Source organism: Neomonachus schauinslandi, chromosome 9 (assembly GCF_002201575.2).
Source record: "Neomonachus schauinslandi chromosome 9, ASM220157v2, whole genome shotgun sequence".
NCBI classification, from domain to species: Eukaryota; Metazoa; Chordata; class Mammalia; order Carnivora; family Phocidae; genus Neomonachus; species Neomonachus schauinslandi.
Window position 1 is genome coordinate 89,368,031 of NC_058411.1, and position 15,155 is coordinate 89,383,185.

Sequence of the window (15,155 nt, forward strand, 5' to 3'; positions counted from 1 at the left end):
GGGACTCCAGGATCATGACCTGAGCCGAAGGCAGTCGCTTAACCAACTGAGCCACCCAGGTGCCCCTATTTTTTTAATTTTTTTTAAAGATTTTATTTATTTATTTGAGAGAGAATGAGAGAGAGCACATGAGAGGGGGGAGGGTCAGAGGGAGAAGCAGACTCCCTGCCGAGCAGGGAGCCCGATGCGGGACTCGATCCAGGGACTCCAGGATCATGACCCGAGCCGAAGGCAGTCGCTTAACCAACTGAGCCACCCAGGCGCCCGCCATTTAAGATTCTTAAACACATATTTTGACATAGTCAGTTTGGGTTAGAACTGTGTTTGTGTGTTGGGCCTCTTCATCATGGTTGGAGGAAGATGTGTCTAGGGAGATGATGCTAGTTCATGATCTTTCTTGATGAAAGGGATGTGAAATGACAAGAATTTCATGATGATTCTTACATTTAATGGAAATGCCACACAGTCAGCAATACTTTTTGACTGGAGGATAAAGTTGCATGACCCCACTTTGGCTGTGTGGATACTAGAAAAGTCCACTGTGGGGAAACAAAGGAACACAAAGGAAGGGAGAAATGAGTGAGTACCCATATGAGATTTTTGGTGATGCTAGTCTAGAGAGGGATGGAGCAAACAGAAAGATGGAAGAAACTGCGTGCCCTATGGAGTCTTTTATGGAGAGCAAATACATGGCATGCGCAGCAAGTATCTCATTCCATCCCACTGCAAATGTTAATTCATCATGGTATGTTTTCCTATTGAGCTCAATGGTAGTCTTAGAGTCCTTGTTACACAGTGCTTCAGGCAACTTTTGTCAATTGATCAGAGTTGGCACTGGAATTCAAACCTATCTGTCATGCCTGGAGTAAGAAATGAATGAGAAATAAATTACTCTGTACTCACAGTGCAAATCAATTTTTACTTTTTCAGGTGGAACTTGCGGAAATCTGTGCCAAGAGTGAGCGTTATATTGGCACTGAAGGAGGAGGGATGGACCAGTCCATATCATTTCTTGCAGAAGAAGGAACTGTATGTGACATTGAGCTATTTGGAAATATCAACTAGGGAAAGTTCATATGGAGAGGTTCTGGGCAGTGAATTTTCTTAGGTTCTATTATAAATGGTATTTATCATCTGCTTTGTAGTTCAAGGCTGCTACCAGTTCACCTATTCTGTTTCATGTTGATCACCTCTTCCTTAGGCTCCCAGAATCATACCTCAGATCTGTTTTTCTCTTGTGCCTAGTCTTTTCCCCTTTCTATTTCTCTCCATTGTTAAGATGAGATTTCTCAACTCCCTAGTATTGGGACCACCTTTCCTGCTCTTGTCCCAAATCACTTCATCTCATGGCATTTTCATAATCTCTTGTTGGTTTTAAACCCAAATGTTAACTTCTCTTACCACATATATTCACAACCCCTCTTTTTATAATTTACTCTTTGGTATCATTTTTCTCTGTCAACATTTTTGGGGCTTCAGGGGTGGGAAAAGAATGTTGACAGTAAGCCAGGGATGAATTCTTTAGCTGGATACCACTTCCCCTTGGCTATCAACTCCCTTAGGCAGAGTAGAGGTTTTGGTTGTTGCCCATAAACTACCCATTTCCAAAATAGAAGTGGACATTTCTTTAAAATCTTTTCTTGGTTTTTCATCAGATTCCTACAAGCTTGGCTATTTTCTAAGAATATCTGGATTTCTTCTTATTAAGAATATTTATTGTTGATTCCTCTAAGCCAAAGACATGAACCATGAGGAAATGTGTTTTAATGTTAAGAAAATAATCTGGGTGTTTTGGATGAGACCTGACAAGCAGACATGGTGGCAAGAGTGCCGATGTTAATGTAAGTTAGCTATAGAGTCTGAACAAAGTCCACATTCTTTGAGCTTACAAAGCACTTCATGATCTGGCTCCTGCTTTACCTCTGCATTCTACCCTCTCACCAACCCTCAACCCTCAAACTCTGAGCTCCAGGCAAATTTCAAAACCCAAAGCTTTATTAACACCTCACGGTTTTTTTTTTTTTTTTTGCCTCTGAACTTGCGTATGCTCTTCCCTCTTTTTGATATCCTATTTGGGTCAAGAAATCCTCTGTCTGCCCTACTCTTGCTCATCCTTTAAGACTCAGTGTAGATTTCCCTTTTCTCAAAGGAGCCTACACTAGGTGATCAGGTGCTTCAACTATGTGCCTATAAAGCACCCTGTGCTTTGCTACTGTTGTAACACAACCTAGAAATGTATTTGTCCACTTGATTGTCTTTCCTGCTAGATAGTAAGCTCTATGAGGGCAGGGACAGTGTCTGTCTTGTTCACTGTTGTATCTCCAGTACCTAGTACAGTGCCTGGAAGTCAATAAATAATATTTGAATTGAATGAATACATTTTTATGAAGAATTTTTGCTAAGGTAAATGATTAAACATTTTCTGAGTTCTAATACATTATATCTCACCTGTCATTTTTCTTCCAATAGGCCAAGTTGATAGAATTTAGTCCTCTGAGGGCAACTGATGTGAAACTCCCAAGTGGAGCGGTATTTGTGATTGCCAACAGTTGTGTGGAAATGAATAAGGCAGCAACTTCTCATTTCAACATCAGGGTGATGGAGTGTCGGCTGGCTGCAAAGGTATGAACTTGGTAAACTAGTGAAACTTGGAGTAGGCTTTCTCTTGTCCTTTTTCTCTTTTTTCTTTGCTACTTTGTCTCTTTCCCTAAAGTTTAGGGCATCATTCTGACTGCAGCAGTATTCTAAATGAAGGTCTTTGGGTAGAGAGTAATTTGGATTTGATTCCGAACTCAGGAGATAAATAGACCAATAGGTGTGCCCTGCAACCTCAAAGTATTTGGAAGCTATATGAACTTCACAGTTGAGTCTTCTAGGATAGTTTATATCTATGATGCATAGGCCATGGGTTAGGTAAGGGTGGAGAAAGATAGTTGGAGGTGGTTGATGGGAAGTGACCATAACTGATCTTGTTTCTTTGACAAATGTGATGGTAGCCTCAACAGCTGGTCTTCTGAGAAGCACCATTTTTGTAGTGGGCCATCACTGGTCACTTCAAAAATACAGGCTTGATGTAACGCTGCTGTGCCCAAAAGACTTTTACATGTGTGCAAAGGAAACAGAAACCAGGAGGGAGTCTTGGCAATTCTCTGTTCCACAGTTTAGAAGACCCTTGCCAGTCAAACCTTAAATCTACTTAGGAAGTATTCATTGAATACCTGTTATATGCCTAGGACCATGAAGATATACAAAAGGATATAAGACATGAGAATAGAGAGAGTAGAGTGGAGAGTTAAAATTAGAGGATGTGAAATAGGAAGTGGTTAGTATGTGATCAGGTGGTATATAAGCAGGTGCTCCAAAAAGTGACACAGAAATGAAATGTTGTGGAGGATCCAGAAGGGTACATGGTATGACCAGAAAGGTAGAGAGAACTAAGGCTGGGAGCTGGGGGGTTCTGGCTTAGGAGCTGCACTGTGCTTTCTCCTAGTTAGAATGATGTTTAGAAATTTAAATCTGATCAGATAATTCCCCTGCTTAATACCTTTTAAAACTTTTTGATTTCATTGGAATAAAGTAAAAAGTCCTTATCACTGCTTAGAGAGCCTTGCAAGATCTGATGGCTGTGCACCTCATCCTCTTCCTGTCTTAGCATCCCCTACTCCCATTACACTCCAGCCATAATGCTCATTCCCACCCCAGGGACTTTGCACATGCCCAGAATGCTCTTCCCCTAGCCTTCTTTGAAGTCTCAGCCTAAATGTCCCCTAGGAAGCCTTCCTTGACCTCCTTACTCCCAGACTAAGGTAAGTCTCCCTTCATATTTTATAGCTCTTGCACTTCTCAGTTACGGAACTTATCACAATTGTTTAATGTCTCTTTCCTCCTTTTGATTCAGTTTTATCTGAGAGCCAGGACTGTGTCCATCTTGCTAACTCTTATATCTCTAATGCCTGGCATAGTGCTTGGGCTGAAATAGGCACAGGATAAAGATTTGTTGGAAAAATGAATGACTACTCCCTGTGTTGCCTGCCCTGTCATATTTATTTTGCTCACTTTCACAATATTGTACAAGTGTATATTGGACTGGTTACTCCGGAGATATGTAAGGTGTGGGGTTATCCCTTGTGACTGACTTGCCACTTCATCCTACTCCCACCCCCCCGCAGTTGTGAAGTTAGGGAGAGTAGAGATAGGATGAGCCAGAAAAATAAAGTTTTTTTTTTCCCCTGGAAAATTTTGACATTAACATTTTTTAAAAATCATGATTTAAATGTTTAAAATTAGAATTTACTCATTCAAATAATTTCTAAAAATTTTGTAAAAGAAATGTTTTAGTGTTAAACTCTTGACAGTATCTGATCAGTGCATATATGAGAAATAGTGCAGTAAACTTTTTTCAATATCAAGGCTTCAGTGAACTGTTTTTTCCTTTGGGACAAGCTTCCTCTTTCAGGAGATGGAAGAAATTAGTGTCTCATTTGTTTGAGGGCCTTATTCGTGCTGACTTTACTTTGAGATTGATGAGTAAGTGTTGCCTTCCTGAGGAGACTTCAAGCATACACAACATTGTTTTCAAAGTCTTACCATGAAATGAGATATCCTCTACAAGGTCTACGGGTGAGCTCAAACAAGTATGAGATGTGAAATGGGTTCACCTTGTGACTACTGTCTTCCTGAAATGCAAGTAGAGAGAGGAATGCAGTTGTGGTGCTGAATCTCTAGTGAAATGTTAGGGTGGGGAAATGGTCTGAGAGTTAACTGGAAAAAAGGCATCTCTTTTGGGAGCAGTATCTAACCTTAATGCACTATAGAACCTCCTCAAGAACAGGAGTTGATAGCTCCATATGAGTCTTAGAGGTACTCTGGTCAGTGAAATTGGCATCTGAATTTTGCTTTTTGCTGCACACTCCTCCCAGTTGATGCATACTCTGAATTTGTCTTTTAAAATATGGAAGAAAGTAAAGTGAAAGACTTTATCAAGATGGAAAATGTTTTTTAATTCATGTTGCTGCAAACCACTAGTTTATAATAAATAAAGATAAAACTAAAAGTTAAAACTGCTAATATGATCTTGATGTTAAGAACACACTTTTGCCTAGGTGAGGTACCTGGGTGGCTCAGTCAGTTAAGCATCTGGCTTTTGGTCTCAGCTCAGCTCTTGATCTCAGGGTCGTGAGTGCAAGCCCCGCATGGGCTCCATGCTGGGTATGGAGAAAGAAGGAAAGAGAAAGAAAGATTAAAAAAAAAGAAAGAATACACTTTTGCCTAAGAGCATAGGCTGGAATTCTGCTAAGCATATTTTCCTTCCAATATGGTTCCATTCTTTTCTCTATATATGAATGAATATAATATTTGTTTGGAAATGGTCTCATTAAATTGGGAAATAAATGTCCCATGTAAAAAGGTAAGGAACATTGTCTTAATCTGGACAAACTGTCTGTTTTCAGACAGTAAAAATGAAGTATCGGGGCAGAAATGACTAATTAGGATAGTTTTAAAAATGACACTGATCAGGGCGCCTGGGTGGCTCAGTCGTTAAGCGTCTGCCTTCGGCTCAGGTCATGATCCTGGAGTCCCGGGATCGAGTCCCGCATCGGGCTCCCTGCTCGGCGGGGAGTCTGCTTCTCCCTCTGACCCTCCCCACTCTCGTGTGCTCTCTCTCTCAAATAAATAAATAAAATCTTTAAAAAAAAAAAAAAAAATGACACTGATCAGATGGAGCTCTACACAGCAACACTGTATTGAATGACACTAATTTTCCCACTCTTATGAAAATGAGTATCTTTTGTATCTACTTAACACAGGGAAGTACACTGAGCCAACGAAGATGGTTTTTCTTTGTTTTGCTTTTATGTTGATAGTTTCGTCTATATCCTCAAATCTCCTTTCTCTCTCCCTCTTTCTCTTTCTCCCTCCTCCTCTCTTTCTAGTAGCTTCAAAAACTAATTGATGCAGATTCATTGAAAGTCAGTCTTATAAAGCCATTTGAACTAAAATTGAGAACATTTCAAAGCAAACTCAGTAGAGATTTATAATTATTACTTACGTAAGTGATACTTTTAAGTAAAGCACATTTTTATGTTCTTAAATTGACAAAGTGGCCAGAAATCTTTAATGAGCACAAATTTTTCATACTTTACACATATTCAGTGGCTTAAACTTTTCCAGAAATGTTTTATGTCTATGAAAGAGAGTATCCCTTAATTCTATTGGGGGATAAAATATGTGATGCTGATAATGAGTATTATGGGAAGTCAAAAAGGGAAGAGAAATTATTCCATTGCTTTTGCATACCCTGAGCTCCTTGTGGCAATAAGTGAAGCAATGAAGGAGAGTTTCATGTGGTCCTTTGGCACTTCAAGGAAATTTTATAATGTGATTCTTTTTTTTTTTTTTAAAGATTTTATTTATTTATTTGAGAGAGAGAGAATGAGAGACAGAGAGCATGAGAGGGAGGAGGGACAGGGGGAGAAGCAGACTCCCTGCCGAGCAGGGAACCCGATGCGGGACTCGATCCTGGGACTCCAGGATCATGACCCGAGCCGAAGGCAGTTGCTTAACCAACTGAGCCACCCAGGTGCCCTATAATGTGATTCTTTATGGGGCCTCTCTACTCAGGGGCCATCACTCACCCAGTTTTTTTAGCTCCTGCCACTTAATGGTCAATATGGAACTTATTCTCTGCTAGTGATAGTACGTGAGAAGTGGCCATAATGTCAGGGCTTTGGCAGTTTCCTTGAATTTAAGTGGAGGAAAACCAGAGACCCAAGAATGTGGCCAGTTTCACTCAGCACTGTTGATTCAGTAGAGCACATTGTGCCGAGACTCTAGTGCGGAGTATTCCCAGAATGGTGGGTCCAACCTGCAGGGCAGAGGAAGCGCATATTGGGGGATAGGGTCCGTGCGTTTGGTGGAACCAGGTTGTGGCAGGGCCGTCAGTGCTGCACTAAGGATCAACCAGGCTTGGTTCCGGAAGCAGTGGGCGGCTGCTTGATGTTGTTAGCAAGGTATTAGACGTATTAACCCGGCAGCAGGAACTTTTGCCTTGGTGGAAGAGAACTGAGGATGGGATAAAAAGGGAGGGATACGAGAGAAGCTGTGACTGAACCTAGTAAAGGGTCAGTCAGGTATAAAGCTCTCCATGGTTGGGTGTCTTTCCTCCTTTCGCCATGAAGCTTTCCCTGGCTACCCTCCCCATTCCTGTTATGTTAAATGTCCTTTTATATGCTCTTACCGCCTCCTGTATTTTTCCATGATAGCAATTGATCACAACTAGATTAAGTTGTTTACTGTGTAATTCTTATTGAACACCTGTCTTCTCTGGTAGGCTGTGAGCTCCCTGTGGTCAGGAGCCATGTGTGCTTACTCACTGTTGTGTGCCCTGGGCCTGGAGAGTGGTGGGCACTCAGCAGACACTCATTGCATGCAGGCATGCGTCAATGAAGGAAAACCGTTGAGTTGGTAAGCTGCAGTTTCAAGCTGACATGATGGGGTGGAAAGCATAGTGCGGCCACTGGTAGGTTTAGAGAAGGTTGGATGGAAGGTGACTGGAAAGTGAGAGGCAGTGATGTTTCCCCATGGAGTTTTCTCCTGCCTGGTTAGGAATACATCTGAAGGCTCGCCCCTTGGCCTTCATATGTAGCTCTGGGCTTGGGGAACGGCCCTCAGATGTATGTGTTTAGAGACAGTAGTCGAAACCAAGAGCTAAGTTCAGTTTGTTGAGGGAAAAAAATGTGGCAAGAAAAGACTAGAAGGCCAGGGGTTAACCTTGGAGGGTGACTTCAGTTAAGAAGTAGGTAATGAAAGGGGAAAAATGATTCATGGAAGGAAATGGTGTAAGGACCAGAGAGGTGAGAGAGAAACCAGGAAAAATCAAGGCTACAGAAGCAATGAAACAGGGAATTGAAAGAAGGTGGGTACTGAAGAGTGCCAGAAGCCACCGACTTGTTAGGGGCTAAAAGGACTGAGAAAACTCCAGTGGCTTTGGAAGTGGATTGGGAGGTAAGGAAAGACCATGAGGCTACATTCAATAGTGAGAGTGGCTACCAAAGGCCTAGACTATGGGCCACTGGTAGTTGTGAAAGAGTGGGAGAGATAAAGAACAGTAGCTTTAGGATTAAGGATTTTAAGACACCAGACATCTGTATATGTTTGAAAGCACAGAAAAAGGTGTCAGTTGGGTGAGAGCTACCTAGAGAGGCAGGAGAATGTGGAGAGGGAAGAAACTTGACCTTCACAAAAGTGCCTCTTCTAGCCAGGCAAGGTGCTAGATATTTTTATTGTTATCTTATTGAATCTTCAAACAGTAGCTTGTAAAGTAGCCATTAAGTTTAAGTACGCCATTTTACATACTGGGAGTTTCAGGCCAGGGTAGGTGGTAACCTGTTTTAAGTAAGTGCAGGAGTCCAGGTATGCCTTCACCCCTGCTCTTTCCATTGTGCCCCGTGGGAATTAGGCGTGGATGAGCCAGAGCACCATGTTTGGGGATGCTGAGGGTGCAGTGAGAACTATACTGGATCTATTATGCACAGCTGTGCAGGTTTCTTCAGATTTATCCTGTAGCCTGCATGCTGAGCACAGACCGTGGGGATTCCTAACATCGGGGAAGGGCAGCATCGTACTGTTTTCATGATGGTTATGAGTAGAACATGCACATGGAAGTCACCAGCCACTATGGAATACTGGAGAACAGCTCCATGTAGTTGGGAGGGGGTATGGGGGTAAGCAAAAAATAAAAAGTCTTCATGATAAAAACAACTATGTATGATCACATCTATATCAAACTATATGTGTGTAGGTATGCAGAAAGTTGGCATAAATATATAATAGTATAGTTATCACAATAGTGGTTGGTGGTTATCTTGTTGGAGTAATTACAGATGATTTATTTTACTTTGTATTTTTTTGTGCTTTGAACTGGTTTGCGCTTTTTGAAATTTTAAAAATAAGCATGTGTGACTTATATAACCAGAAACAAAAACAACATAGCTGCTTTTGTTGTGTGGAAAACAACTTGTTGAATGAATTGTTGTTTTTAGAGGTAACTCAGAGAAGGGATTAGAAATTTTAGCCTTTGCTGACCAGATGAAGAGCAGACTTGGTACTTTTCCCATTGCTTTGTTAATACTGCTAACTGCAGTGTGAAAGTCAAAGAGAGGTGGATTCTGATAGTCGGCCTCCTGAGTTAGGGTCTGTATCTTAGCACTCTCCTGGCACATCCCCTTACTGGGAGCTCCAGCAACTCTCCCAGACTGAGGGCTTTTTCTGGCAGCAGCCGAGCTCTGAGTTTGCACCTGAGACAACCTGGAAATGCTTGGGAGCTGATACCCTTGGAAGTAGCCCTCAACAGATGATGGATGAGAGTTAGTGGTAAATATTCCAGCTTGCTTGCCCACAGGCAGGACACATCCAAGGTTTTTACACACAGGTTCCAGAGGGCCCAGCAGGCCCAGCCTCACCTCTCCATGTCACTGCACCTTGCATTGGCTTCTGTTGCTGTCTTACTTTCCACTCCTCTACCGCCATCTTGGAATCATCCTTCCCCCTAAATTCTTGCCTCAGAGCCTGCTTCTGAGAGACACCAACCTGAGACAGGATCCTCGCACTATTTATCTGCCTCTTTCCATGTCTGTGGACAAAACACTTGTTGCCTGCTTTCTTGCCCACAGGGCACGGAACAGGTTCAGGAACCTCCCAGAAGTGGTATCTGATATGAATACTTAATATTTGCATTGGTGAATGTTGATAAAGAACTGCTTTCTCTTATTTCTCCACCCTGCTACAAGTGAGGAACTTGTGATGAAATGACCCATAGCCCTGACTCATAGCCCTGCTTCACAAATGTGAAGTAGGCCAATCACCAAGGCCTCAAGTGGCAAATTCCTTCATGAAGTTCTGTCTTTGAGTGACAGTGATCTTACCCACCCACTTCCCTCATCTGCAAGTCATCCTTCTGTTTCCTGAGCCACATTTCAAAGGGCTTAATCAGCTTTCCTATTTTACTCCCACAGTGTAGTGCACTCTTATTCAGTGGCTCATGGCCGTGCAGCTGTCGGTGACGGCGTGTGGTAGATTTCATCCTCCACTGAAATACAGACCAGTTGGCTATGTGGACCCTCCAGCTGGGGGCTAAGTGGACCCGACAACAAACTGGGATATTGCTGGAGTGAACGAGAGCTTTTTTTTTTTTTCTTAAAGATTTTATTTATTTATTCATGATAGAGAAAGAGAGAAACAGAGGGAGAAGCAGGCTCCCAAGGAGCAGGGAGCCTGATGCGGGACTCGATCCCAGGACCCTGGGATCATGACCTGAGCCGAAGGCAGACGCTTAACCATCTGAGCCACCCAGGCGCCCAAACGAGAGCTTTTGTATGTTAGTGCCTCTGTCTGTGGGAGGAAAGCACACAGGGAGGCTGCCTTTGAAAAACAACCTTGTAGGCAGCACGCATCCCTCCCAGACTTTCTCCTCACACATCCCTGGCTCAGGTTCCTTGGATCAAGTGCCTGAGGCAGTGTACTTGTTCAGGGGAGCGGGGGGGGGGGGGGGGGGGGGGGATGGAAACTTGAAGATTGTTTTTGACTAAAAGGTTCTGAGGAAGAGCCCACTCTCATCACTTGGGGGCAGTTCTTTGATGTTTTTCCTTCTTCTTTTTTTTTTTTAGAGGGAACCCTTCTATCAAAGTGTTTGTTTTTAAATCACTAGAATGTTCATTTCTAACACAAATCTTAGTTTGTGCTTAGAAATCCATTGGTAGGACTTGAATGGCAATTTGAACTAGTGTGAGCAGCACCACATAGATATTAGCCATAACTCATTGAGATTGTGACCTTGAGGAAGCCAGAAAGAGTTAGAGGACCGGGGTTCAATTCCCAGCGCTGTTTCTTACTAGACTTTGGGCAAGTCATCTATTCTTACCTCTTAAATAGAGTAATAATACCCATCTCACAAGGTTGGTGAAGATTAAAAGAAATAAAAAGCACATTTTAAATCATACAGCACTATACAGTTGTTAATTACTTCTGTTTGCTTCATTGCTTATTTCAGCTGGATTTGGATCTGTGTTTCAAGAAAGTATCATTCTAGGAGATTATCAACTTCAGCTCTTTTTCTGTATAAAATAAATATATATTGCTTTATGTAATGTCTTGATAAGTTTTCTCAAATTATTTTTGGAATACGTTAGAATATAGACCATGAATGAATGAATTAAATGAATGAGTGAATCTGTGGAGGTATCAGTCTAGCACTGCTTGTAAAAACTAAGTGTGCTAAGCAAAGTCAGAAGAAAGATCTTAGCTTTAGTCCTGGCTTTAAAAATGGTACCATGTTCTGTGAAATAATTGAACAGAAAAATATAATTCTTTTTCTCTTTTTCCAGTTCTGTCTTAAAATCATTAACTCCTTTCAAATGTATAAGCCAGAGTTTTAAAAAGAGGATTAATGAATATAAGAACTTCTGTTATTAACATTCTTCAGAAGTGCGTGGCCCTAACCAAAGTTCAATGGTCTTTTGGTAAGCCCTGCTTCCTGTCTAAAAGAAAGGAAAATCAAATCATCAGCATAATAGAAGAGTAAATCAGATGCACATTTCCTTGAAGATGAGTTTTCCCTTCTTTTGCTTGTTTCTTTTTGCTGTTTATACTGTCTGCACCTGCCTCACACCCAGGGAATGAATTTTATAGGCCTCAGGATGAGAGATATCTTCGGTCACCTGCTCTGAAAGGCTCAGTCAGTGGTTTGGGGAGAATGAGGGAAACATATTCCGGATTGAGGTTCCCACGAGTGGACCTGGTTACAAAGGTTTTGTTTGTACTTAACCCTCTCCATCAGACTGAGGGATGCCTCAAGATGCAGTTGGAAGCCAAACTCTTTTCTTGAGGGTGAAGAAACATACAGCTCTGGTTCTACCAGGAACCTAATGAAGTGGTTTCTCATAAGGTCACCAGTGAGGTTTTCATTTAAAATCTGGGACTTTACTCCAAATGTCCAGATACTTAAATTCATTAGCCATTTTCAAAGAGGCATGTGGTAAATAGGAAGTGCTCTAATGAAATCAGCCATACAGTGTCCACCTCAGGACCCAGGTCACATGAGAATTGGGTAGTTTTCTATAGACTTTGTAGAGAGCGGTGTATGAGGGATGAACTGAATAGGGATAAAAGAACAAAATCATTCAAAGCAATAGCCCTGAGGGAAGGTGGTGACAGGCAAAAAAAAATCAGCGGGATATTAGGTTTTTTAAGGAAAAATGTTTAACTAGCCTGTGAATGTCACACGAGCATGTTTTAATTCCAAACATCTGAACCCAGTGTACATTTTCAAGCAATGATGGGAAATGTGGATAGGTTGAATGGAAAAAAAGAAAACAGTTGAATTTGGCTAATTAAAATAGTATATATCGATTTCTGAAATGAAAGCTAACCATTATCTTGGTTTGAACTTGCAGCTCCTGGCTAAATACAGAGGCTTGCAGTGGGATAAAGTACTGCGACTAGAGGAGGTGCAGGCCAAACTTGGAGTCAGTCTGGAAGAAATGCTGGGGATCACAGAGGATGCCCTTCACCCCGAACCCTATAGCCCTGAGGAGGTCTGCAAGTGTCTGGGAATTAGCCTACAGGAGCTTCAAACCCAAATTCTGAGTCCAAAAACTCAAGATGGTGAGTCTGCAGAAGAAAGTGAAGAACATGGGTTGTTCCCCTACTCACAGCTGGAAAGATTCCAGTATCCCCATGAATTTTACTGATTTTGAAGCATACTTGAGGGTATTTGCAGAATGTGTATGTTTTGGCAAACTTAATTATCTAGATTCTGGACTTCATTAAATTCACTGATTGATTCATCACCAAACATTTCCTGATCTGCTATATGTATTCTGGTGAGGCAGCATGGTTCCTGCCCTCGAAAAGTTTCTATTTCAAGATGTTTCTCTTTTCTTCCTCTATGCATTTTTCTGATTATTATACGATGTACACAAAAAGGTCTAGGTTGGAGCAGTGCTTATAACTGCTGAGGGCCCCCCCCCACCCCCACCCCGGAACACCAGAAAGTTCACTGCTTAGCTTGAAACTTGTGTCTGTTTGCCTCCTGCTTTCAAGCAATGTTGTTTTCACACTGGTAACATCAGATCCCTAAGATGAAGGTAAAGGGCGGAGGTGCGCAATGGGGCCCTGGGGTGACTTCCCTTCTTAGAAGGAAAGGTTGTCTGTCTGTGGGCAGTCAGCACTGGGGAGCAGGGACATCTAGCTAAGATCCAGTTGCCTTTGGAGGTAGAGTTGGGTTGGGAGCTTGTGAAGGCCAGCCTCAGGGCCCCGTTTCAGTTCAGTGCATTGCCTAAGCTGCTTAACGTGGGTGTTAACTTTCTCCTCAGTTTGGCCTAACTCTGTGCTGTCCTGGCTCCCTTTTGAGTCCATACATGTCCACTTGGACAGTGTCGTCTGGGCTGAACCATTCCACTTACTAATTGCATCTTGGTCTTGCCTCTGGACCTTTAATCCTAAACATCAGTGCCCTTTTCCTCTTTTCTGAAATGCAGTTCCTGTCTATCTTAAAAGCTCAATATAATTCTTATCTTTTCCATATCCATCTCAATCCACAGCTTGTTCCCTTTCTCTGTATCCATGTTCCTTTTTCTCTGCATCTGCCCATCTTTCCAACCTCTCATTTTTTTTGTTTAGCATTAAAAAAAACAAGTTAACTTACCAGAAAACCTTGGAAAACACAAAAGATACTTTCCTTATCACAGTACATGCATTGCTGTTTATGTATATATTTAAGGTTTTTCCCCCAAAGAATAATGATTTCATTATTTTTATAAAAACGATGCATGCTTCATCTTACCCCTTCATCTAAAATAACTACCCTACTGGCCCACTTGCAATGCTTTCTATAATTTACTTAAGTTTTATTTGTACTCAATAAATCTATGTTGAATGAATGAATCCATTTTGTAATTCTGCCATCCTCAAAGGGTTTCTTCCTCTTTTGCTATTGGAATTAGTAAGTTAAAAAAAACACCAAAAACAACTATGAACATAAATCAGTCTGTGGGGTTCTAGAATCTCCTAGATTAGTGTCACTTGATATACTTTCTGAATCTAGCCATCTAACTTCAGCCAAATTTCCAGCTGAATTCTCTTGGCACTCAGCTTTCACTTTAGGGATCAAGATCCTATTGTATCTTTTCCTTGTTCCTTCTGAGTTTGTGCTTTGGTTGGTCCAAGAACTTAAGCAAACGTTTCTCTTAACCCTTTAGAAGATGAGATTCTTACTAAATATGGTGCTGCACTTAGATTATATGAGGGGGTGCAGAGATGTCATATGCCCCCAGCAGAGGACTCTGGAGGGTGCCTCTGCCTTCATTTCAGGTGCATACACTTGAACATATTTAGTGTTGACTACAACTAATTTTTCTCATCAGGGAGAGCCATTCCTTTCTCAAAGGGATGTGGAATCCAATGTTCTCTTTCAGCCAAAGTTGCTTTCTTTATCTGGTTATGAGTGTGATTTGGGAGATGTGCACCATGAGGTGACAGTGCAAGGAGAGATGTTTACAATCAAACTATGGCTCGCAGCCTTTGCTAAGCCAGCCAGACTTCCAAAGGCTCATGTACACATACAATTGTTGTTTTCTCTTTCCAAATTTCTAATAGTTAGATTTGGAAATGCTCAGAGGCCATTAAAATTAAACACACAAAAGAAAATCCTTAAATCCTTTAAACGTTGTTTAGAATGGCTACAGTCCATCACTAGGAACTGGCTAAGAGTAATTTAAGTGTTATTTGTGAGGCCTTGCCTACAGGTAGGAAGAGTCTAAGGGTGTGATATGATGTGTGGGTTTCTAGAGGCTCGGGGGCCAGGCTGATTTGAGGTGGGGGGTTGTCTCCTAAGGTGTGAACCAAGAGGGAAAAGATGAAGCTATGGTCAGAACGAGGAGAGGTGGGCGCATACAGCTGGCTCAGGGGTGGCCCTGCTGCTCAGATGCACTGTGCTGGGCTGGAAAACGAATCTCATTGCTTAGATTAGTAATCGCCTGGGACCATATGCTGACAAAGTGCTGGCCAGTTGCTGACTAATTTGTTTGGATCCTGTGATTTCCAAAGTCATGAGCAATAATCAGGCCTTTGAGCAAGCACAGGGCACTGACATGGACTGC

At 41.9% G+C, this 15,155-nt stretch overlaps 1 protein-coding gene across 2 annotated transcripts in view; it reads left to right on the forward strand.

Annotated features, from left to right (window-relative positions):
• GALK2 (galactokinase 2) overlaps positions 1–15,155 on the forward strand; it is a 118,703-nt gene that overhangs the window by 78,687 nt on the left and 24,861 nt on the right. For both annotated transcript variants that reach the window (XM_044917858.1, XM_021693811.1), the window contains exons 6-8: positions 931–1,029; positions 2,470–2,622; positions 12,450–12,660. In XM_044917858.1, coding sequence (XP_044773793.1) covers positions 931–1,029; positions 2,470–2,622; positions 12,450–12,660 — 463 coding nt within the window. The remainder of the gene's footprint in view (positions 1–930; positions 1,030–2,469; positions 2,623–12,449; positions 12,661–15,155) is intronic.